Below are 24,788 nucleotides of genomic sequence, written 5' to 3'. Positions count from 1 at the left end.
CTCTGCAAAAGCCAGTTTTGCAGCTATTTTCAAAAGTCAATGGCAACATTGTGTATCTTGTTCTCGGTCTCTGAAAGCTGTATCCGAGGCACTCATGATGCACATTTGAAGCTGGCTGGTTCTTCCACTCTGTATGGTTGTATCAAACGGCAACCAGAATGCCCCTTCTCGGTAACTCCTGAGGCTTGCTTGTTCTTAAAGCAGTACTGATTCTTTGCTGTCTTTAAGACATACCGCATATTTCCCCCAAAAAAAGGATCATAACACCTCCGCCCCATTCTGTATTCGTTAATCGGATAGTTGCAGGTTCATTCTGAAAATTTCCTAGGCCTGCTTCTGCCTCATCCTCATTATCCTTTTCCTTCCCAACAGTCCTGATTACCTGACATACCTATACTGGCTTATCCTTCTCCCTGCGGTAATATTGCTTGAGCACACTGATGTGACACAACCAGTTCTTCTTCCAGCGATCGAGGGTGTCAATCAAGTATTCTACCTTAAATAAAAACAAGAAATGCTGGAACCACTCAGCAGGTCTGGCAGCATCTGTGAAAAGAGAAGCAGAGTTAACGTTTCGGGTCAGTGACCCTTCTTCGGATTCTACCTTACCCATCTTTTGATCATTCTGTATGGGCTACTGAACTGTGCTTTTAATGGTTCTCCCTGTAATGGTAATGACACTAATACTTCATCCCCTGGTTGAAAATCACAGGCTTTTGAATTCTTGTCTGCCCATTTTTTCATATTGGCTTGGAATGCTTTAAGGTTTTCCTGAGCCATACCACAAGTTTTTGAGAGTCTTTCCCAGAACACAGATACATAGTCTAGTAACGAGGAATCATTCAATTGTTCCAAGAATCTGTCCTTTATAAGTTTTAGAGGACCTCTTACTTCATGTCCGTAAACCAATTCAAAAGGACTGAAGCCTGTAGACTCATTCGGTGAGTCTCTGGTGGCGAATAAAAGAAAGTCTAGTCCTTTATCCCAGTCACGTGGATATTCGTGACAGTATGTTCTAATCATCGTTTTGAGTGTCTGGTGCAATCTCTCTAAAGCTCCCTGTGACTGTGGGTGATATGCCGAAGATTTCTACTGTCTAATCCCCAAATTGCCATGACTTCTTGAAATATCCTAGACATGAAATTAGAACCTTGATCTGATTGAATTTCAAGTGGCAACCCATATCTCATAAAGAACTGGGTTAACTTTTCTACTACTACTCTAGCAGTAATTGTCCTCAAAGGAATGGCCTCTGGAAATCGAGTAGCCATATCCATGATAATAAATATGTATTGATGCCCCGCTTTTGTTTTCGGCAAGGGTCCTACACAGTCTACCAATACCCTGCTAAATGGTTCCTCAATCGGAACTAGTGGTGTCGGTTTTATGGTAGGTTGTGGTTTTCCCAAAATTTGACAGGTATGGCATGTCCAACAAAATTGTCTCACATCCTTTGTAAGACACAGCCAGTAATAATGTTGGCTTATGCGTGATTCGGTCTTCCGAATTCCCCTATGTCCTGCAAAAGGAATGTCGTGTGCTAACCTTACTAATCCTTCGTGATATTTAGGTGGTACCACTATTTGTTCAACAACTGTCCAGTCTTCATCGGCAGGCCTATGAGGCGGTCTCCATTTCCTCCGCAAAACCCCGTTTGCCATATAATAGCCTTCCGGAACTCCTTTCACCTCAGCTCCTGACAGAGCCGTCTGTCCTATTCGGTATATCTCTGGATCAGCTTGCAGTGCTGCAATGATAGATGATCTGTTAAATATCTCATTTGGATTATCTAAATCTCCAAATAAGGTTTCAGATACTTGGCTATCTATTTGTGGTGCCCCTTTTACCTCCAACAATTGCTCCTGTTTAGCCATTGCTCGTGTAACTACACATGCAGGAAATATTCCCAGAACTTGTTCCTGTAATTACTCCATTTCCTTAATTTCACTTGGTTGCGCTGTAATTATAGGAGAAACTGATACTTTTGATCTGGCCAAAGCATTCCCTAGGAGTAGATCAATTCTTTCTACTGGCAAACTGTGGACAATGCCCACAATTACTATCCCAGATATTGTCACTTTCTAGGCATACTTTATACAAAGGTACAGGTATATATGCCCCGTCAATTCCATTAACTAAAACTTTAGCATTCAGGGCGCTCTCTGGTGGAAACCTTATATCTTTCTTCAGCAAGAGTGTTTGGGTTGTTCCTGTGTCCGAGTATAATGATAGGTTTTCCAGCCTCACTTACAGGATATGGACTTACTCTCCCCTTTGACAGAAATTCATTATAACTCTCAGGTATTTTATTCTTAAAACTATTTTAGTTTTAGTATCTGGTTTCACAGCTGTCGTTAAAATTATAGCCTGGTCTGCTGTACTCTCAGTCATAGTTTTTTCCTCTGCACTAACTTTGCGTACCCCAACAAGTCCTATGGGTTTACCTCGCAATTTCCAGCACTCTGAATGAAGATTTTGTGGCAATGATAACACTTTGGCTTGCGAACTTCACTTCTACCCTCAGCACCTTCCTTTCTGACCTGAGATGGTGATCCTGGGGCATTCCCAGCTGTTCCTTCTTGTCCCCGGCTGCTTGCCTTCCTTTCACTCTCCCAATTTCTATCCTTCTCGGGTTTATGGGGGTGACGGACAAAATCATCAGCAATTTCTGCTGCTTGCCTAGCTTTCAAAACTTTCAGGTTATCTATATGAGTTCTCACTACTGAAGGAATGGAGTTTTTAAACTCTTCTAAGAGCATCAATTCTTGAAGGTTCTCATATGTGGTTTCGATCTTTAACGCCCGTATCTAACGGTCAAATGTAATTTGCTTCATCCTCTCAAATTCTAAATACGTCTGCGCAGCCAATCTCCATAATAAAGGCTTGCTACCCGACCCGACCCCGAAGGGACCCGACGGCATGTGTCAGGTTCAGGTCGGGTCGGGTCACACGTCCGGGTCCGGCATTCGGGCTCGGGTCAGGTTTCCTTTGCAGACCTTTACTCCGTAAGTTCCTAAACTTCTGACAGCAAGCTTCAGGGACTAACTCATACACAGCGAGAATAGCCTTTTTTGCCATCTCATAATCTGCAGACGCCTCTTCAGGAAGCATGGCATAAGCTTCATGAGCTCTGCCTACCAATCTGCCATGCATAAGCAGTGTCCAGCTTTCTTTTGGGCATTTCATCTGTTTGGCTATTTTCTCAACAGAATTGAAAAATGCCTCCATGTCCCTTTCCTCGAAGTTAGGAAGCGCCTGTATAAATTTAAACAACTTTTCGCTGGGTCCTGAGCTGTATTCAGAGTCTTCCTAACCCGAATTTTCCCTGGATTTAAGACTACCCCTTTATCTTAATTCCATCTCTTTTAACAAATTCCCTCTCTTCTCTTTCACTTTCTCTCTGAAGTTCAAGTTTTCTTATTTCTAAATGAATCCTCGCTAATACCACTGCATCACTCTTTGACCTACAACTTTCTTGCTGCTCGTACTCCCCTTCATCATCATCTTCTTCAATTAATTCCAGATGTTCAGCTATTATGTCAATTATCTCTGCTTTTTTGGCACCTAATTTCAATTCCAACCCCAATTTTGCTGTCAATTCTTTTAATCTGTTCTTAATGTTATCAAGTCACTCTGGGAAACATTCTGTTTTCCCAAAAACTCTGCTGCAACCACAAACGCCATTACAATGGTATAGACTGTACCCTATTATACAAGAGACCTGGTTCTTTTATTTTCTTTGCAATTGGTGTTAGATTTAGATCCCAACAATTGAGTTTCCAATTGCTAAGATAGCAAACGCGAGAGAGATTAATATGATGCCAGAAACAAGACACTAATTTAAATATGTTATCCTAGAGACGAGTAATTAATATGATCCCAAATGCGAGCCCTCCAAATTATTCTGATTTTGATCCCAGAGGCGAGGCACCTAATTAAAATATGATTCCATCCCGGACGAGCCCCCAATTAATATGTTACGACACGACCGCTCAAGACAAAGCCTCCAAACAAAATATATGATTCTGATTGTGGTGGGTGCAAAGCACTGTCAATTCAGTCCTATCACTCCACAGATCGCCTAACTTATTACTTTAAATTTTCCAAATTAAAGAAAACCACAGCCGAATTGAACAATCTATTAACCCCCCGAATGAGGCGAACCAAATCAGGTATCTTTAGATCAAAAAATTAACTGTTTATTAGAGAAAACTAAATTCTTAAACACTATTAAGATATAAAAAACATTTTAAAAAAAGCAAAGTCCTAGCAGATTTACACTCCTGCCGAAGTGGAATCTTCCCAATGTAGAAACGGTCCAAGGTTGCTTGAAGTCTTTGCAGTTGTCCGATGGGGGAAAAAAAAGGCTCTTCAACAGTAGGACAGTCAGCAGTCTAGTTCGGCAGTTGAAGTGTTGCTCTTCTTCTCCAGCAATGAACGCAGCAATTACCGTTCAGTAGTTAAAGTAATTGGTTATTTTCTTTTAAGCTTGAAGCTGCTTTACAATTTTGAAGGAGTATAATAAATATGGTTTAAATAGACAGAGGGAGAGCTGTGCTATTTCCTTTAGAACGTGCTGGCAGAACAGTCTGTGTCTGTTACCTGTCTCTGCAAAAGCCAGTTTTTCAGCTAGTTTCAAAAGTCAATGGCAACATTGTATATCTTGTTCTCAGTCTCTGAATGGCTATATCCGAGGCAACCACGATGCACATTTGAAGCTGGCTGGTTCTTCCACTCTGTATGGTTGTATCCAACGGCACTCAGAATGCACCTGCTCGGTAACTCCTAAAGCCTGCTTGTTCTGAAAACAGTACTGATTCTTTGCTGTCTTAAAGACATACCGCATAATTCCCAAAAACAGGTTCATGACAAATCAGTTGCGCCAATAGGGAGTTAGCCATCTGTTTGGTGGTGACACAATTTATTACACAAATGATACTATAACATATTTGTGCTTGATGCACATATGTCCCCTAGGTAACTAAAAATAAGGCAGCCAGGCAGATGAATGAGGATGCCGAATGAAACTGTAAGTCAAACTTCGATCACCGTAACAGGAGTCCAAATATGTTGGCTAGCAAGATTCTTGTTTGTGGCAATAACATCTTGATTCTTAATTCAGAATCATATACATGTTACTGAAAAGTGTCAGGGAGATCTTAGGAACCATCTTTAACTAAAAATAATCGGATCTCGCATTAATTTTCAATGTCTATTATAATGCACAATTTGGAAACTTCACATGGGAATTTCTCAAGGATGGCTGATCGGGAACTTGGAAAAAAAAGTCCCATTATTGGAGAAAAAGGTTAATACTAAGAAGTACTGCGGCTGTAGAATAGATAACAATTGTTTTAAAAGTACAAACTGCAACATTCTCCAGTGCTAATTTTACCTTGATATGTACAAAAATGTATTAAAATTATACAAAACTAAATGATATCATAATGCTGGTTGAGCTAATCATGTTAAAAAAAACTGATAATACAGTTACCATTTCTTGTTATTGTCTGGAAGCAATCAAGTAGTTTCTCCAAACAGGTATCATCAACAACTGACTGCCTGATGTCTCCTAACACTGCACAAACACGGGGCAGCAGCTCCACATACTCACTTTCCATTCTCCAACTATGACAACTTCTCTGGAAAAAAAACAAAAATGTAAATCCTCCTGCTTTTGATTGTCTACAAATATATTACTATGTGCTTACCCAAGAACATTACGAACATCTTTAAATATGCTCCTAGCATATCCTACTTAGCATATTACACTGCAGAAAATTAGTTATTTTCCAAAAAACTTATATTCAAAAACAATTAATCAAATACAATTTATTGATACTTAGTTCCACCTTCAGGATAGTAAATTATTTACATATTTCTAATAGTTATGATGATTTCTTAATGCCTATTTTGCTGAATATCAAAGTAAATACTTATTTCAGACACTTAACAAGTTAGATTTCAACTTTTGGCCACTTTTTAAGTGGTACAGTGTAAGTTTTCTTTTCTACCCAATATCACTTCAACAACCTGTATTCATTAATAAAAGAGCAAAGTTCTACGGATGCTGGAAATCTGAAACAAAATCAGAAAGTGCTGGAAATACTCTGCATCTGTGGAGAGACAGTTAACATTTCAGGTCGATGACCCAGTTCTGACGAAGGATCATTGACCTGAAACATTGCTAATTCTGTTTCTCTCTCCACAGATGCTGCCAGACGTGCTGAGTATTTCCAGCATTTTCTGTTCTTGTAACTTGTACTCATTGTTCCGTTGCAAATAAAATGGATAAAATGGTGAGGACTATTGGCAGAGGACATTTAAGAATCAAATATACCTGCAGCCATATATAAAGCATTTATAGACATTTTGTTTTAATGAGAGACCAAGGATGTGACTGTCAATTAAATGTGATAAATGCAAGTATTCAGTTAGGATTTTCTAACTTTTGACAGAAAAGATAAATTTTTGTTTTAAATTTCAGAGCTTTCAAAAAGTGTACAATGTACCGAGCATGAGCATAATGAAAACACACAGCAATGCAACAGCTGGCATTAAACTAATGTTCCAGTGTAAGCAAAGCATCTATCTCCATGTTGAACAGCTGGGCAATACGAAGTAAAAAAAGAGATTTGGAGGAAGAAATGAAGAAACCAAAATTTCAGTCAGAGATGGGTTTTACAGAGGATTTTGAACATAGTGAGGGAGATAGCAAGGTGAATTGTTTTTAGCATAGAATTCTGGAACACAGAAACACAAGGACAAAGTGGTGAATTGTAATCCAGTGTTATGACCAGGTGGGAAAGGTGTCTAGGGGTCTTTTGTTGTCTTTACCTGGTCTTATTGTAACAGGGGTTAATTTAAACACACTGTGCTTTGAGCACCCCTTTGGTGAATCCTTGTTCACAGCTTTCCAAATATAAGGCAAAGAAATGAGCACACCAGGTTTTCTTATGGTTAAAAAAGAAAAGTGAATTTATTAAACTTTAATCTCAGCACCAAATTTAGCCCAAGTGCATAGATGGGGGAAAAGTAACAGTAAGAATTCCATGATTTCAGAATATCTTTGTTCTAAGTATATGAAATATGTTTTTGTTACATATTTAAATGGAACGTTAGTAAGACTGTAAGATAGGTATTCAGTTACTATTTTGTAAAATACAAAATAGAAACTGTGAGTACTAATTACAGATAATAAGATCTAACTGAAAATGTACTACTTTGAAGACTGATGCGTCTGTACCAATGGGAGAGCTAATGAACACCTCTCCTTTAACAAATACCATGTTAAGGAAAGGGAAAAGCAAAATACTGCAGATGGTGGAAATCTGAAATATAAACAGAAAATACTGGAAATACTCAGCAGCTCAGGCAACATCTGTGGAGAGACAGTTAACATTTCAGTTCGATAACCTTTCATGAAGAAAGGAAGGTTCTAGGTTCCAAGGGCTGTCCCAGCTCAAGAGCAGAGTTAACGTTGATGCTTTCACTAGTGTGGGAGACCAAAACATGGGGCCATAAATATAAGATAGTCACTAATAAATCTAACAGGCAACTGAGGAAAAAACTTCTTTACCCAGAGCGGGTAGAACGTGGAACTCATTTCCACAAGTAGTTGAGTCGATTGGCATAGATGCATTTAAAGGAAAGTTGGATAAGTACATGAGGGAAAAAGGAATAGAAGGATATATTGATGGGTTTAGATGGAAGAGGAGTGGGAGGAAGCTGGTATGGAGGATAACCGACACTGATCAATAAGGCTGAATGGCCTGTTTCTGTACGTTACATACTATATAATTCCAGGTAATAAAGCAAATCAAAAGCTAAGACAAGATGAAAGTATACAGGCATTGTCATGCGGTGCTCAGGCCCACACACACACTGCAGTATTTGACCAGAGCTGGGAGCCGCTGGAACCTGAGCAGAGAGCGGACTCAGGCCTCCCAATCCAACCCTACGCCACAACACCAACTGCCGTAAAATGACAGATACGGGGTGGGGGAAGAGGATGGAGATTTTATTTAAAAAGAACCTTTAGTTAATAATCTGGCTGAAGTGGAGAGCGGATTAATAGGGTCAGTAAGGAAGCAGAGTCACCGCCGGCTCCTTTCTCCTTCGCCATGACATGTGAGGCTCCCTTCGGACTGTACTAAAGATGATCCAAAGGGGAGGAGGCAGCCTGTTCCAGAACAAACACTCAATAAAGGTATCCATTTCCAGCTCCGCAGCAGCCTACTGAGCTTATTTACATGAGTAATAAGATACATGTAACGGGACTGTAGTTCAACAATTGTCATTTCGCTCTGATCCTTTCTACATGTTAATGATTTCACCCCTTCCGAATGTTTTGGAAGAGGCAGGTCGGCGTGACCGCGAACGGCTCCGCGCACGCTGTCCCCTCGGGGACGCGCACGCCGTCTCGCTGCTGGTTCGCGCGCCCTGCTCGCTCGCTCTTTCTTTTTCCGGCCGCCGAGTGAGAGGAGGATGAAGGAGACGAGCGATGGCGAGGCCCGGGAGGTTGAGGATGAGGTGGCAGAGGTGGAAGAGCCGGAGGAAGGCTTCAGCGACCCTGAGGGCTTCGTGGATGACATCTCCGACGAGGGTAAAGGAAAATCAAAAGGGGTCGGGTGTTATTATTTTTGACGCAGGGGAGGAAGAGCTGGTCGCGGTTTAGACCTGAGTCCATGTGCGTTTGGAAGTGATTGGAGCCTGGGGCCTAGCCTGGGCCCGGGAGCCGCTTTGGGGAACCAGGGACACTGTCCAGTTTATGGCAGACTGGCTTTCAGACTGGGCGGCGCACATCTTATTGATCTGGGCCACACAGACTTTGTGGTCGTTTATGTAGAGTGGCACTTATTAGTTGTTAGCATATATTAGATAGTTTGTCCTGCTCTAGACTAAAATATGTTTAATTTTTTAAAAAAACAACCTGCATAGGGCAGTGTAAGTTAATGATGCATCACTAAGTGAAGGTAGCAATTATAATTTTTCATTTAATCAAGGGAGGACACTAACTTTTAATATAAGCAAAATTTTTATGAATTTTGTTTAAAATATGATTCGATTCATTTCAAATCAGTACTCTCTAGTTGACTTGTTCAGTTAGAAGTGTGAATTATAGGGGAACAAGTTGCGATTTGAACCTAATGAAGTATACCCTCAGTTGTCATTGTATGTACTAGAAGTAGTATACATAATTGCAAAGGCACAAAAAAAAATCAAAATTGCTTTTACTTGAAATGTAGTGTACACTTTTTTTAAAGCCGTTTGGGGAATGGAACCATGGTATACAGGATCCTTTATATGCACAACATGTTCAATGAGGTAAAAGAAAGAAACAAAAACATATGCTGGAATCACTCAGCAGGTCTGGCAGCATCTGTGGAAAGAGAAGCAGAGTTAACGTTTCGGGTCAGTGACCCTTCTTCGGTAAAAGAAAGGTTGATTTGGTTTTGTTCTGAAAAGTTCTGCCATGAAACATTGAAAATGCTATTTTGTCACAGGTTGTTGTAAGATGACTAGTCTGATTGCAGATGTTGCAAAGGTAGAAAATCTGATATAAAACAAAATACTTGAAATCTATAGTAAGTCTGATCGTGCAAAAGAGAAAGATGTATTCATGTTTCAGATCGTACTAAAGATACTTTATGTATAATTTATTAATGATTCAGAATGATGAATGGTCTCACCAGAAACATTAATTGGAGTTGAATTGTTTGGTTGTTGTGGCATTCCTGATAGCTGATGAATATGCTTCAAATACAAATAAAAATAGAAAATGCTGGAAATACTCAGCAGGTTAGACAGCATCTGTGGAGAGAGAGACAGAATTAACGTTTCAGGTCGATGACCTTTCGTCAGAACATCTGATCATGTCAGCCGTGGCTCAGTCGGTAGCACTTTTGCCTCTGAGTCACAATGTTCCGCGTCAAGTCCTACTCCAGTTCAGTATTGAGGGAGTGCTGCCATGTCGGAGGTGCCATCTTTCAGATGTGACATTAAACTGAGTCTCCATCTGCCTGCTTGGGTGGATGTTAAAGATCCCATTGCAATACTTCAAAGAAGAGCAGAGAGTTATCCCTGGTGTCCTGGCCAATATTTACCCCTCAATCAACATCACAAAAAACATATTATCTGGTCATTATCACATTGTTACTTGTGGGAGTTGGCTGTGCAGAAATTGGCTGCAACGTTTCCTACATTACAACAGTGACCGCACTTCAAAAGTACTTCATTGGCTGTAAAGTGCTTTGAGACATGCGGTGGTTGCAAAAAGCGCTACATAAATGCAAGTTTTTCTTGTATTTCAAATTTCCAGCATCCACAGTATTTTGCTTTTGCACAAGTATGAATATTTGTGTGACAACACGTGATGCATTTTATTGATTTTGTAGTGTCCCAAGAAAATCCAGCAACTGCTCCTGTCATCAAGATATATGATGTTGATGAGGATGGAATGTATTCCCCCTCTCTGTTTGTATCCCTTTTTAACCACTTTGTTCCCCATTCAGTCTGACTGTCTATGTCACTGAAACTGCCCTTGGCTAAAAGTCATTAGTGGCACACTTTGACTGCAACTCTGGTGTGTTGCCCCTCATTCTCCTTTACCTCTCCATGGTTAACAATTCTGCTCTCTTTTGCTGCATCTGTTCTGTGGTTGACTTCTCTAGGATCATGATAGCTAAGTTCCATACCTTCCTGTCCCCCCGTGTAGCAACACATCTGCAGTAATGGTTTCTGCTCACCCCATAGTCACTTTGTGCGTACTCCCTTTTGGCCCTGCTTTATCCTCATTAACGTACTGCGCCTTGGTGACATTGTCTTGAGTATTCGCAACGTTCAGTACCCTCGACTTCATACTCACATCTATATGCAGTGGCGTGATATTATCACTGGACTAGTAACCCAAAGACCCAGGGTATTGCTCTGGGGACATGGGTTCAAATCCCACCACAGCAGAAGGTGGAATTTGAATTCGATTAATAAATCTGGAATTAAAAAGCTAGTCTAATGATAGCCATGAAACCATTGTCGATTGTTGTAAAAACCCATCTGGTTCACTAATGTCCTTATCTAGTCTGGCCTACATGTGACTCCAGACCCACAGCAATGTGGTTGACTCTTACATGCCCTCTGAAATGGTCTAGCAAGCTACTCAGTTGTATCTAACCGCTACGAAGTCAATAAAAAGAAATGAAACCGGACGGACCACCCGGCATCGACCTAGGCATCGGAAACGACAATGGCAAACACAGCCCTGTCAACCCTGCAAAGTCGTCCTTACTAACATCTGGGGGCTTGTGCCAAAGTTGGGAGAGCTGCCCCACAGACCAGTCAAGCAACAGCCTGACATAGTCATACTCACGGAATCGTACCTGACAGACAGTGTCCCAGACTCTGCCATCACCATCCCTGGGTATGTCCTGTCCCACCGGCAGGACAGACCCAGCAGAGGTGGCAGCACAGTGGTATACAGTAGGGAGGAAGTTGCCCTGGGTGTCCTCAACATCGACTCTGGGCCCCATGAAGGCTCATGGCATCAGGTCAAACATGGACAAGGAAACCACCTGCTGATGACCACCGACCGCCCTCCCTCAGCTGATGAATCAGTACTCCTCCATGTTGAACAGCACTTGGAGGAAGCACTGAGGGTGGCAAGGACACAGAATGTACTCTGGGTTGGGGACTTCATTGTCCATCACCAAGAGTGGCTCGGTTGCACCACTACTGACCGAGCTGGCCGAGTCCTAAAGGACATATCTGCTAGACTGGGTATGCAGCAGGTGGTGAGGGAACCAACAAGAGGGGAAAATGTACTTGACCTTGTCCTCACCAATCTGCTTGTGCAGATGCATCTGTCCAATGACAGTATTGGTAGGAGTGACAACCGCACATTCGTTGTGGAGACGAAGTCCCGCCTTCACATTGAGGATACCCTTCTTCGTGTTGTGTGGCACTACCACCGTGCTAAATGGGATAGATTTCAAACAGATCTAGCAATGCAAAAATGGGCATCCATGAGGCGCTGTGGGTCATCAGCAGCAGCAGAATTGAACTCAAACCTCATGGCCCGGCATATCCCCCACTCTACCATTACCATCAAGCCGGAAACCAAACCTGGTTCAATGAAGAGTACAGGAGGGCATGCCAGGAGCAGCACCAGGCATACCTCAAAATGAGGTGTCAACCTGGTGAAGCTGCAACACAGGACTATCTGCGTGCCAAACTGCGCAAGCAGCATGCGACAGACAGAGCTAAGCGATCCCATAACCAACGGATCAGATCTAAGCTCGGTAGTCCTGCCACATCCAGCCGTGAATGGTGGTGGACAATTAAACAACTAACTGGAGGAGGTGGCTCCACGAATATTCCCATCCTCAATGATGGGGTAGCCCAGCATATTAGTGCGAAAGATAAGGCTGAAACATTTGCAACAATCTTCAGTCAGAAGTGCAGAGTTGATGATCCATCTCAGCCTCCTCCTGAAGTCCCCAGCATCACAGATGCCAGACTTCAGCCAATTCGATTCACTCCACGTGATAACAAGAAACGACTGAAGGCACTGGATACTGCAAAGGCTATGGGCCCTGACAATATTCCGACAATAGTACTGAAGACCTGTGTTCCAGAACTTGCTGCGCCCCTAGCCAAGCTGTTCCAGTACAGCTACAACACTGGCATCTACCTTGCAATATGGAAAATTGCCCAGGTATGTACTGTACACAAAAAGCAGGACAAGTCCAACCTGGCCAATTACCGCCCCATCAGCCTACTCTCAATCATCAGTAAAGTGATGGAAGGTGTCATCAACAGTGCCATCAGGTGGCATTTGCTCAGCAATAACCTGTTCAGTGACGCTCAGTTTGGGTTCCGCCGGGGCCACTCAGCTCCTGATCTCATTGCAGCCTTGGTTCAAACATAGACAAAATAGCTGAACTCAAGAGAGTGACTGCCCTTGACATCAAGGCAGCATTTGACTTGGTATGGCATCAAGGAACCCTAGCAAAACTGAGGTCAATGGGAATCAGGTGGAAAATCCTCCGCTGGTTGGAGTCATACCTAGCGCAAAGGAAGATGGTTGTGGTTGTTGGAGGTCAATCATCTGAGCTCCAAGACATCACTGCAGGAGTTCCTCAGGGTAGTGTCCTGGGCCCAACTATCTTCAGCTGTTTCATCAATGACCTTCCTTCAGTCATAAGGTCAGAAGTGGGGATGTTCGCCGATTGCACAGTGTTCAGCACCATTTGTGACTCCTCAGATACTGAAGCAGTCTGTGTAAAAATGCAGCAAGACCTGGACAATATCCAGGCTTGGGCTGATAAGTGGCAAGTAACATTCGCGCCACACAAGTGCCAGGCAAAGACCATCTCCAACAAGAGAGAATCTAAGCATCTCCCCATGACATTCAGTGGCATTACCATCGCTGAATCCCCCACTGTCAACATCCTAGGGGCTACCATTGAGTAGAAACTGAACTGGAGTAGCCATATAAATACCGTGGCTACAAGAGCAGGTCAGAGGCTAGGAATCCTGCGGCGCAGAAGCTCGACACCATCAAGGACAAAGCAACCTGCTTGATTGGCACCCCATCTACAAACATTCACTCCCTCCACCATCGACGCACAGTGGCAGCAGTGTGTACCATCTCCAAGAAGCACTGCAGCAACGCACCAAGGCTCCTTGCACAGCACCTTTCAAACCCGCGACCTCTACCAACTAGAAGGACAAGGGCAGCAAATGCATGGGAACATCATCATCTGCAAGTTTCCCTCCAAGTCACACATCATCCTGTCTTGGAACTATATCGCCGTTCCTTCAATGTCGCTGGGTCAAAATCCTGGAACTCCGTTTTTAACAGCACTGTGGGGGTGTACCTACTCCACATGGACTGCAGGGGTTCAAGAAGGCAGCTCATCACCACCTTCTCAAGGGCAATGAGGGATGGGCAATAAATGTTGGCCTGGCCAGTGACGTCCACATCCCATGAATGAATAAAAAAAAAAGATCGCTTGTCAAATGTCAATTCACAGGTGAGCCAAGACATTTTGGGAAGATCCATGCCATTCTGTTTGTCCTCCACTTAAAAGTAATACTCCCCCGCCCCTACCCCACCTCCACCTCCCTCCCTGCTTCTCACTTCAGGGGTGTGCTTCCTTGATATCCTGGTTAATCCTAAATTGTGCTTCAAACCAATATCTTGTCCACATTACCTGTTTTTAATAAAAACTAGAAATGCTGGAATCACTCAGCAGGTCTGGCAACATCTGTGGGAAGAGAAGCAGACTTAACGTTTTGGGTCAGTGACCCTTCTTCAGAACCTGTCTTTACCTTTACCTTGTGCCACCACTGGTGATGCTCATCCACAGTTTCGAATACTGCATGTTCAACTTCTCCAATATCTGCTCATTGGCTTCTTGAGCTCCACCTTTGGAGACTAACCTGTGCAGATGGAATTGGACCCCACAAAGGAATTAATTTCTTTGGAGGGATGGCAAATATTGCCAGTTGGGATGGGGGAGCTATTCCTCATGTTTATGTAATACCAATCTAATTGTCAGGATTAAATGTAAAATGTCAATGAAGCCTTATTTATGAATCTTATTTACATGTTTTTATGATCGTTTAATATGAGTTTATCAAAATTCATAGATCCAACTTGAATATGAGCTTTTCTGGGAAGGCTTGGTCTGATGATTTTGCAATTACAAGCATGATAACATTGTGGTTGCTGTTTGTGTGAATGGTTTCTATTTTCCCCTTTGGTGTGTATCATATAGTCTAGTAACCTGCTTTCAGGAGCCGAGCTGTGACAATTTCGTAAGTCGCTGCTAGATAAAGAGAAATCACTTGCATTTATGCAGCATTTCTCATGGGCTCAGGGTATCCCAAACCACTTTATATCAATGAAGTATATTCAGTTTTGAGTGTTTTTTAAATTCATTTCATGGATGTGGGCATCGCTGGCCAGGCCAGCATTTATTGCCCATGAGAAGGTGGTGGTAAGCCGCTTTCTTGAACTGCTGCAGTCCATGTGGGGTAGGTACACCCACAGAGCTATAAGAAAGGGAGTTCCAGGATTTTGACCCAGCGACAGCGAAGGAACAGCAATATAGTTCCAAGTCAGGATGGTGTGTGGTTTGGAGGTGGACTTGCAGGTTGTGTGCTCCCACGCATCTGCTGCCCTTGCCCTTCTAGGTGGTAGAGGTTGCGGGTTTGGAAGATGCTGTGTAAGGAGCTTTGGTGAGTTGCTACAGTGCATCTTGTTGATGATGCACGCTGCCACTGTGCATCGGTGGTGGAGGAAGAGAATGTTTAAGGAGGTGGATGGGGTGCCAATCAAGCAGGCTGCTTGCTCCTGGGTGGTGTTGAGCTTCTTGAGTGTTGGAGCTGTACTCCTCCAGGCAAGTGGAGAGTATTCCATCACACTCCTGACTTGTGGCTTGTAGATGGTGGACGTGCTTTGGGGAGTCAGTAGGTGAGATACTCACCACCGACTTCCCAGTCTCTGACCTTGTAGCCACAGTACTTATGTGGCCGGTCTAGTTCAGTTTCTGGTCAGTGTTAACCCCCAGGATGTTGATCGTGGGGGATTCAGGGATGGTAGTGCCATTGAATGTCATGGGGAGATGGTTAGATTTCTTTTTGTTTGAGATGCATTTAGCACGAATGTTACTTGCTACTTATCAGCCCAAACCTGGATGTTGTCCAGGTCTTACTGCATGTGGACACGGACCACTTCAGTATCTGAGGAATTGCGAATGGTGCTGAACATCATACAATTATCAGCGGACGTAGCCACTTCTGACCTTATGCTGGAGGGAAGGTCATTGATGAAGCAGCTGAAGATGGTTGTGCCTCTACCCTGAGGAACTCCTGCAGCAATTTCCTGGGGCTGAGATGATTGACCTCCAACAACCACAACCATCTTCCTTTGTGGTAGGTACGACTCCAACTAGTGAAGAGTTTTTCCCCTGATTTCCATTGACTTCAATTTGGCTAGGGCTCCTTGATGCCATACTCAGTCAAACGCTGCCTTGATATCAAGGGCAATCGCTCTCGCCTCCTGGCAAAACCCAAACCGAGCTTCAGTGAGCAGGTTATTGCTGTTTAAGTGGTGTTTTATAGAACTGTTGACGACACCTTCCATCACTTTGCTGATAATCGGGAGTAGAATGAAGGGCCAGTAATTGGCCAGGTTGGATTTGTCCTGCTTGTGAACAGGACATACCTGGACAGTTGACCACTTTGTTGGATAGATGCCGATGTTGTAGCTGTACTGGAAAAGCTTGGCATGGGGTGCAGTTAGTTCTGCAGCACAAGTCTTCAGTACTACAGCCAGTATGTTGTCAGAACCATAGCCTTTTGCAGTATCCAGTGCCTTCAGCTGTTTCTTAATATCACGTGGAGTGATTCGGATTGGTTGAAGACTGATATTAGAGCATTGCTACCCGATGGCATGTGTCGGGTTCGGGTCGGGTCACGCTTCCGGGTGCAGCATTTGGGCTTGGGTCAGGCCGGACTGGTTCGGTCATGCTCTATCACCAGCTCCGGTTAGTAGCTCCAATGTTAATGTACTTTTTGGACTTGAAAGGTGGTTTTGTTATAGTTATTTTAAGCTTGTGCAGATAAGCAACCAAGTGAAAAAAGGAAGGTAGGTTAACTGATGGTTGGGTCAGGTCGGGCGCGAGAAAAAATAAAAGGACTCTGGTCGGGCTTGGGGTCAGGTTTCATTTGCAGACCCAAGCCGGCCTTTAACTGGTATCTGATGCTGGAGACCTCAGGAGGAGGCCAAGCGCCAGGCAATGACCATATACAACAAGAGAGAATCTAACTATCTCCCCTTGACATTCAATGGCATTACCATTGCTGAATCCCCCACTATCAACATCCTAGGGGTTACCATTGAGCAGAAATTGAACTGGAGTAGCCATATAAATACAGGAGCAGGTCAGAGGCTAGGAATCCTGCGGCGAGTAACTCGCCTCCTGACTCCCCAAAGCCTGTCCACCATCTACAAGGCACAAGTCAGGAGTGTGATGGAATACTATCCACTTGCCTGGATGGGTACAGCTCCAACAACACTCAAGAAGCTCAACACCATCCAGGACCAAGTAGCCCACTTGATTGGCACACCATCCACAAACATTCACTCCCTCCACCATCGACGTACAGTGGCAGCAGTGTGTACCATCTACAAGATGCACTGCAGCAACGCACCAAGGCTCCTTCGACAGCACCTTCCAAACCCGCGACCTCTACCAACTCAAAGGACGAGAGCAGCAGATGCATGGGAACATCACTACCTGCAAGTTCCCGTCCAAGCGACACACCATCCTGACTTGGAACTATATTGCTGTAACTTCACTGTTGCTGGGTCAAAATCCTGGAACTCCCTTCCCAACACACTGTGGGTGTATCTACCTCACATGTACTGCAGCGGTTCAAGAAAGCAGATCACCACCATCTTCTCAAGGGCAATTAGGGATGGGCAATAAACGCTGGTATAGCCAGCGATGCCCACATCCCATGAATGAATAAAAAAAAAAGATGGATCATCCACTCGGCACTGTTGGCTGATGATGGTTGCAAATGCTTCAGCCTCGTCTTTTGCACTGATGTGCTGGGCTCCCCCATCATTGAGGATGGGGATATTTGTGGAGCCTTCTCCGGTTGGTTGGTTTAGTTGTCCACCACCATTCACGACTGGGTGTGCCAGGACTGCGGAGCTTAGATCTGATCCATTGGTTGTGGGATCGCTTAGCTCTGTTTATTGCATGCTGCTTCTGTATGGCATGCAAGTAGTCCTGTGTTGTAGCTTCACCAGGTTGACACTTTTTTTTTAGGTAAGCCTGGTGCTCACCTGGCATGCTCTCCCACCTTCTTTATTGAACCAGGGTTGATCGCCTGGCTTGCTGGTAATAGTGAGTGAGGGATATGCAGGGGCATGAGGTTACAGATTGTGGTTGAATACAGTTTTGCTGCTGATGGCCCACAGCACCTCATGGATACCCAGTTTTGAGCTGCCATATCTGTTCTGAATCTATTCCATTTAGCACGGTGATAGTGCCACACAACACGATGGACGGTATCCTCAGTGTGAAGACAGGACTTTGTTTTCACAAGGATTATGCAGTGGTCACTCCTACCAATACGGTCATGGACAGATGTATCTGCGATGTATATTGCGATCGATAGATTGGTGAGGACAAGGTCTAGTAGGTTTTTCCCTCGGTTCCTTCGCCACCTGCCGCAGGACCAGTCTGATATATGTCCTTTAGGACTCAGCCAGCTTGGTCAGTAGTGGTGCTATCGCGACGCTCTTGGTGACGGACATTGAAGTCCGTCACCCGGGATTCGTTCTGTGCCCTTGCGGCCCTCAGTGCTTTTTCCAAGTGGTGTTCAACATGGAGGAGTACTGATTCATTAGCTGAGGGCAGTAAGTGGTAATCAGCAGGAGGTTTCCTTGCCCATGTTTGACCTGGTGTCATGAGATTTCATGGGGTTCGGAGTTGATGCTGAGGACTCCCAGAGCAATTACCACTCGACCGTGGGCCACCTCTGATGAGTCTTTCCTGCCAGTGGGATAGGACATACTCCGGAATGGTGATGGAGTCTAGGACCTTGGCTGTAAGTTATGTTTCCGTGAGTATGACTGTCAGGTTGTTGTTTGACTAGTCTGTGGGACAGCTCTCCCAATTTTGGCACAAGCCCCCAGATCTTAGTAAGGAGAACTTTGCAGGGTTGACGGGGCTGGATTTCCTGTTGTCGTTTCCAGTGCCTAGGTCGATGCCAGGTGTTCTGTCCAGTTTTATTCCTTTTCAACTTTTGTGTGACGGTTTTGTACAACTGAGTGGCTTGCTAGGCCATTTCAGAGGGCAGTTAATTGCTGTGTGTCTGGAGTCACATGTTGACCAGGCAAGCACGGCAGATTTCCATCTCTGCAGGACAGGACGTTAGTGAACCAGATAGATTTTTATGACAACTGATGGTAGTTTCATGGACTAGCTTTCAATTCCAGGTTTTTATTAATTACTTGAATTTAAATTTCTCCCAGCTGCTGTGGTGGGATTTGAACCTGTGTCCCCGGAGTATTAGCCTGGGCCTCTAGATTACTAGTCCAGTGACATTACCACTAAGCAACTGTCTCTCCCCAATTTATACTACCAAGGTCCCACAAACAGCTAATTAGGTAAGTTACCAGATTCTTTTTGGTGGTGTTGGTTCAGGCATAAATATTGGCTGGGATACTAGATAAATTCCCCAGCTTTTCTTTGAATGATGGGATCTTTCACATTCATCAGTGAAGGCAGATGGCAGACAGAACCTTGTTTAAATATCTTATCCGAAAGACAGCACCTAAAACAGCGTAGCGCTCCCTCCATACTGCACTAAAGCATCAGCCTAGATGCTCTGAGAAATAATAAAACTACAAATGATACATCGGAAAACATGAAATGGGAGATTTTAAGATGATGGCATTAGTGAGGGATAATTTCTTTTTTGTACGTGCATGCAAAGTACCAATGAAGAACGAACTAGCGGCTACCAATAAATGACTAGCAATGAGGAGCAAGGAAACCAGTGAATGCAAAATAGTTTTTTTTTTAAATTCCTTCTGTTGCCATCTTGCTTTGGCAATAATCTGAGAATATGTAGTATTAATAATGTTTCAACATAACAATTCACAAAAATCTTTTTTTATATAGCTCTAAAATATTTCCTGTCCTGTTGGATATCTGCACAATTTTTTCTACTCCCAGGGTGTCTAACATCTGCAGCTTGGATAAGTCCCTGTTTTACACATAAACAATGTGAGAGGTTGCAGCCCGTATTTCATAATTTGAAGAGGATGCTCCTCAACTTCTGGCTCCGTTTCAATCCCTGATCTTTTACCACCTGGTGCGGATGGGGGGCTGGCAAGTCAGAGGACTATCTCGTCGATCTGCACCTGGGCCTAGCTAAGGTGGCCATCTACTGGTCTAGGTTGGGTGCAGTCCATAAGGGTGGTCGCTCTGGCTGTTTACCTGCCTGTCTTTTGCACTCTAGTCCACACCCAGGTGGCCCTGGAGAGGGAACACAGGGTGTCTGCCGGTAATTTTCAGACCTTCCGCAATCAGTGGGCACCACCAATAGGGTAAATAATGAGATGAGTTGTGTTTCCTTTGTTTTTTTTTAAGTTTTCTGTTTGTTATGCCCCTTGTTTTGCTGTTTGATGATGATTGATGACGTGCATCCAACGTTCCTTCTAAGTTGCACGACCGCACAGCAGTCCACAATTTACCGCAGAAGGTACAAACAGGCTGCATACAAGCAGTCACTTTAAGATGTGCATATGCAGCTGCGCGGCAGTCTTAAAGGGATTGCACAAGTGCAACAAACGGGCCATGCACAGCCATGGGAAGTTCGAGGGAACAATACATGTGTCCTTACAGTTTTACTAAGAAAAGACATATCCTTTTTCCGGACTGTGGAGCTCCAGAATTTTTTTCTTTCCTGCGGCTTGGCTTTTACAGTTGGACCTTTTCTGCCAGCACTTACCAAGCCTCTGTGCATGTGCCACGTCAGTGTGTCCAGCTTATTGTATATTGGTGTTAAGTTTGATTCCTGGTGGGTTTCTCTAGGTGCTCTGGTTCTGCTGTTGGTTTATGTGGAGTCGTTCTGCTACTCTTCAGTCGAGGCAGACCTGCACTGAGCCCTCAGTACCTGTTGCCCACTCAAGCAGATGCTTGGCTCCATGTCCAGGCAGTACCTGTGAACAATGCCATGGGAGATAAAATACATGTAGACATGTACATTCAGCCCATAAATGTTTTTTTTTACTGGAATCATCCCATGTACCTATCAGTCTTTCCCTCCTGGGAGAGGCAAAGAGACACAGTGCCAATTCAGGAATCCTTTCAGAAATTCTCCTTAAACTTCTCGAAGGTGATTGGCAAGTCGAAGGAGACTGCAAACCAGTTTATTTCTGACCTTCTACCATGACAAAATTAATCAAAAATCCTGAAGTACTTGCAGCTCTGGAATCCTCCTCTAGTGGTTGATAAAACTGACAAAGACCCAGCTGCTTCACTCCATTCTTTCTCCGTTTCAGTTGGTGTTTCTCAATTCTACCCAAGCCTAGTACCTCGAGCAATCTTTTTATGTTATCGATGTCCTTAATTTTAAATTACCTTGGTTGGGTCATATGAATATATGAAAATGACAGGCAGGAAAAGACCAGCTGGTCCATCAAATCTGCCCCTGCACTCGTGATGGCTGAAGCATCATGACGAGACATTTGTTATCTCCAGCAGTTATGTAATTTCCTGGGAGAGGCAAGAAAAAACAGGAAGAAACCCCAAAACTAAACAGGGAAAAATTCGGATGGTTTCACAACTTCCTCAGGTGATTGAAGCCAGTCCCGGTGACGACTGACCATGCATATGTTAACTGTTGGATCACTTGCCTTTTCTAAGATGCATTCTCGGCCCCAGCCAAGAACCGGTCCAGCTCCCCTTTTGCAGGGAGTTGGCACACACTGCACATGCAGGCAATGTATTCCAATGGTTCATTACTCTCTTGGAAAAGAAGAAATGTCTAAAACCTAGCATATTCCTATTCTTCTTTAGTTTAAGTGCATCAGTCTGGTTTAATATATCAACAGAAATGCAATCTAGCCTTTCATTATTTTATATACTGCTATCAGGTTGCCTCTGAGCCTATGCTGTTCTAATGTAAACAGCTCTATAAGCCTACCTGAGTAAGGTTCTTTAATCTGGGAATCATTCTTGTGGCTCTCCTGAAAACCTTTCCCTTTGCATATCTCCAGTAAATCCAAACCCAAGACATGAAATTTGTTTTCATAGCTCAAAGGACCTGGGTTGTGGCTTAGTGTTATTGTCTTTCTCTGTACCTCCTGTAGAGCTGCAACAAGTTTCTTAAGGTGGGGGGAAGCAAAAATTGTATAGTATACTCAAGATGAGATCTCACCAAAGTCTTGTATAACCCCATTATTATCGCCCTAATTTTATACTGAATTGTTTGGGCAGTACTGTCCTGGAACCTTTATGCATTGGCTGCAGCCTCCTGAAACTGCTTGAACCTTTTGGGAATGGCCAATGATCACTGTCTCTCCTTTGCCACCTTTAATGTACATCCACTTACGCCATTCTCTATATCTTTATTCTGTGCACATATGTGCATGTGCACACATCTATGTTGAAAAACATTTGATAACCTTGGGCCGACTTCCCCAACCTATCTAAATGCAGACACAATCCATTTGCATTTTCTGAAGTCCTGACTACTGCACAATTCAGCGTTAGGTTGAAACAAAAGTGCAAGCTTTTGCTAACCAGCTGAGTTGTATTCATGTTCTCTAGTCTGTTGCTTGAATATTCTACAATCAGTCGTGTTAATTATTTCCAGAACATTGTGCACTTGTTAAGGAGTTTGCCCTAATGGAAAATTTAAAGCATAATACCATTAACAAGGCACATTATTTCAACTTGCGTGGAGTTCTGCTTATTTGCTGTCTGGTGAAATTTACACAATCATGGTCAATGTGGGCTGCACTGGTTTTGATCCCCTGAGGGAACTGGAGAGGAATTTTCCAGATTTTTCCCTCCATTTTCATTTTGGATTTCATATTCCTCTCCTGGGGAACAACAGACAGCATATAAGGAGAAAAGACTGGGTCAGGTATCTTTAATACTGCAGTTGTGTAGTAATAATGTTCCATAGTCCCTATCATAATTAATTTGTATTTCCCTCCCGTAACTCAAGGTTACTCATTTTGATGTACGTAGGTTATGGACACTAGTTGAATTTTCCTACCTATCTTGCTGTTTTTATGGTGTGATGTACAGTGACAGTTTGCTTACTATTGCATCTGTCTGTCAGATTGGCTAAATTGGCATATGTTTTGCACTTCAATCTTGGCTGTACCATCAGAACGGAGGTTGCTGTGTAGGAAATTATAAGGAACAACCAGTGTTGTACGACAACCTGCATTTCTATAGTGCCTTTAACGTGGTGAAACATTCGACAGCAATTCACAGGAGACAAAGAACAATTGACTATTGTGTTGCAGAGTGCATTGGAGTACACTGCAGTCTGCCAGCATTTTATCTAGCAGGGAAAAAAAGGTCAAATGCTGCCACCAGTGACAGTAATTTCAAGTTTCATTTTTTTTCTTGTAGAACTGCTGGGTGATATTTTAAAGGACCAGCCTCAGGAAGCTGATGGCATAGACTCTGTTATTGTTGTGGATAATGTACCACAAGTTGGACCAGATCGACTGGAGAAACTCCGAAATGTCATCCAGAAGATCTTTTCCAAGTTTGGAAAAATCACAAATGAGTTTTACCCAGAATCAGATGAAAAGACAAAAGGGTATGTTTACAGTAAAGATTTGATAGTTATGTAAACTTCTGCATTGTGTCTCAAACCACATGAGCTGTATCTCTGTTAGAGTATGATTATGTTGAACCAGACCACTCTACGTAATAGTAACCAATCTAATAAGAGATTGCCTGTAATGGCGAGTATTTTTTCCCCCCCAAATGAATTAAATTTGGTAACCTTGTAGGCTTTCTTGTTTTAAGTATTACAGCGTACCATTATAAAGCCAATCTTTTCTATTGTAACAATACTATTATACAACAACTTGTGTTCATAATGCACTCTTGATGCAGTAAAACATCCCAAGGTGTTTTACATGAGCATTATAAAACAAAATTTGACACCAAGCCAAATAAGGAGATTTTAGGAAACATGAGCAAAAGAGGTAAGTTTTGAGGAATGACCTAAAGGAGGAAAGAGAGTCAGAGAGGTTTAGGAAAGGAATTCCAGAAATTGGGGTCTAGGTGTGAATGGTGGAGCAATTAAAGTCAGGGATGCATAGGAGGCCAGAATTGGAGGAACACAGGTACCTCAGATGGAGGGCTGGAGAAGATGCAAGATAGGGAGTGTTGAGGACTTGGAAGGATTTGAAGACAAGGATGAGTGTTTTAAAACTGAATTAAAATCCTAATCGTGCTCAAAGAACTGCTGAGGAGTCTTTATAAAGTACAAGACATTATTTGAAATGCAAGCATTCTGTAGCATATTGCGTCCTTCCTGCAAATATGCTAACACAGCAACTCATTAAAAAGGATTTGATGTGATGTGCAGTGGATCGTTATACCATCCTTTGCATGGGGATTTGATATTATCCCAATGAATGCTAGCCACTGCTCAATAAATAAAAGGAGCAGATTTCTAAACAAAAATTGAATTGTGCGTGAACAAAGTTTTGAGCCTGACCAGAGTGTCTGGCCTTCAATTTTTTTTAATATGCTGACTTACTATTGCAGGCTGTTATCTGAACAAGAAGCGGATATTCAAAGATTTTATATGTAACTGCAATAAATTTGTGACAACAACTTAATATTCACAATTTTGTTTTTAGGTACATTTTCTTGGAGTACAGTTCACCAGCTTGTGCTGTAGACGCTGTAAAAAATGCAGATGGATACAAGTTAGACAAACAGCATACTTTTCGTGTCAACCTCTTCACTGATTTTGATAAGTAGGTGTCAAATTATGATGTTTAAGTCAACTCCATTAATTCTATTGGGAGTGAAAGCACTGAAACTTTAATGCATTTAATGTAGGTCCCACGTCCCAAGGACTGTCACGAAAGAGAACCATTCCAATGTTGCTTAGTCTATTTTTAAAAATAAACATTTATCCTGCTGGTTGCTAAAACATTACTTCGCAGCATTAGATATTGTACAAAGCTTCCGAACAACTTGAGTCACTTG

The 24,788-nt window shown here is 43.1% G+C and overlaps 2 protein-coding genes across 3 annotated transcripts in view; one reads left to right on the top strand and one right to left on the bottom strand.

Annotated features, from left to right (window-relative positions):
- The window catches only part of brat1 (BRCA1-associated ATM activator 1), a 40,589-nt gene extending 32,291 nt beyond the window's left edge, over positions 1 to 8,298 (bottom strand). The window contains exons 1-2 of one of the 2 annotated variants that reach the window (XM_068055754.1): positions 8,036 to 8,298; positions 5,495 to 5,642 (exon numbers count right to left, since the gene is read on the bottom strand). In XM_068055754.1, the coding sequence (XP_067911855.1) occupies positions 5,495 to 5,621 (127 nt within the window). In that variant the 5' untranslated portion in view covers positions 5,622 to 5,642; positions 8,036 to 8,298. The other variant, XM_068055755.1, reaches the window with a different exon arrangement.
- Positions 8,299 to 8,450: 152 nt separating this feature from the next.
- The window catches only part of eif3ba (eukaryotic translation initiation factor 3, subunit Ba), a 51,576-nt gene continuing 35,238 nt past the window's right edge, over positions 8,451 to 24,788 (top strand). Inside the window, exons 1-3 of the mRNA XM_068055753.1 lie at positions 8,451 to 8,605; positions 23,184 to 23,376; positions 24,434 to 24,553. Of these exons, the coding sequence (XP_067911854.1) occupies positions 8,488 to 8,605; positions 23,184 to 23,376; positions 24,434 to 24,553 (431 nt within the window). The 5' untranslated portion in view covers positions 8,451 to 8,487. The remainder of the gene's footprint in view (positions 8,606 to 23,183; positions 23,377 to 24,433; positions 24,554 to 24,788) is intronic.

Source organism: Heterodontus francisci, chromosome 24 (assembly GCF_036365525.1).
Source record: "Heterodontus francisci isolate sHetFra1 chromosome 24, sHetFra1.hap1, whole genome shotgun sequence".
NCBI lineage: Eukaryota > Metazoa > Chordata > Chondrichthyes > Heterodontiformes > Heterodontidae > Heterodontus > Heterodontus francisci.
The sequence above is the reverse complement of the archived record's forward strand: the minus strand, read 5'-3'. Positions and strand labels throughout refer to the sequence as shown.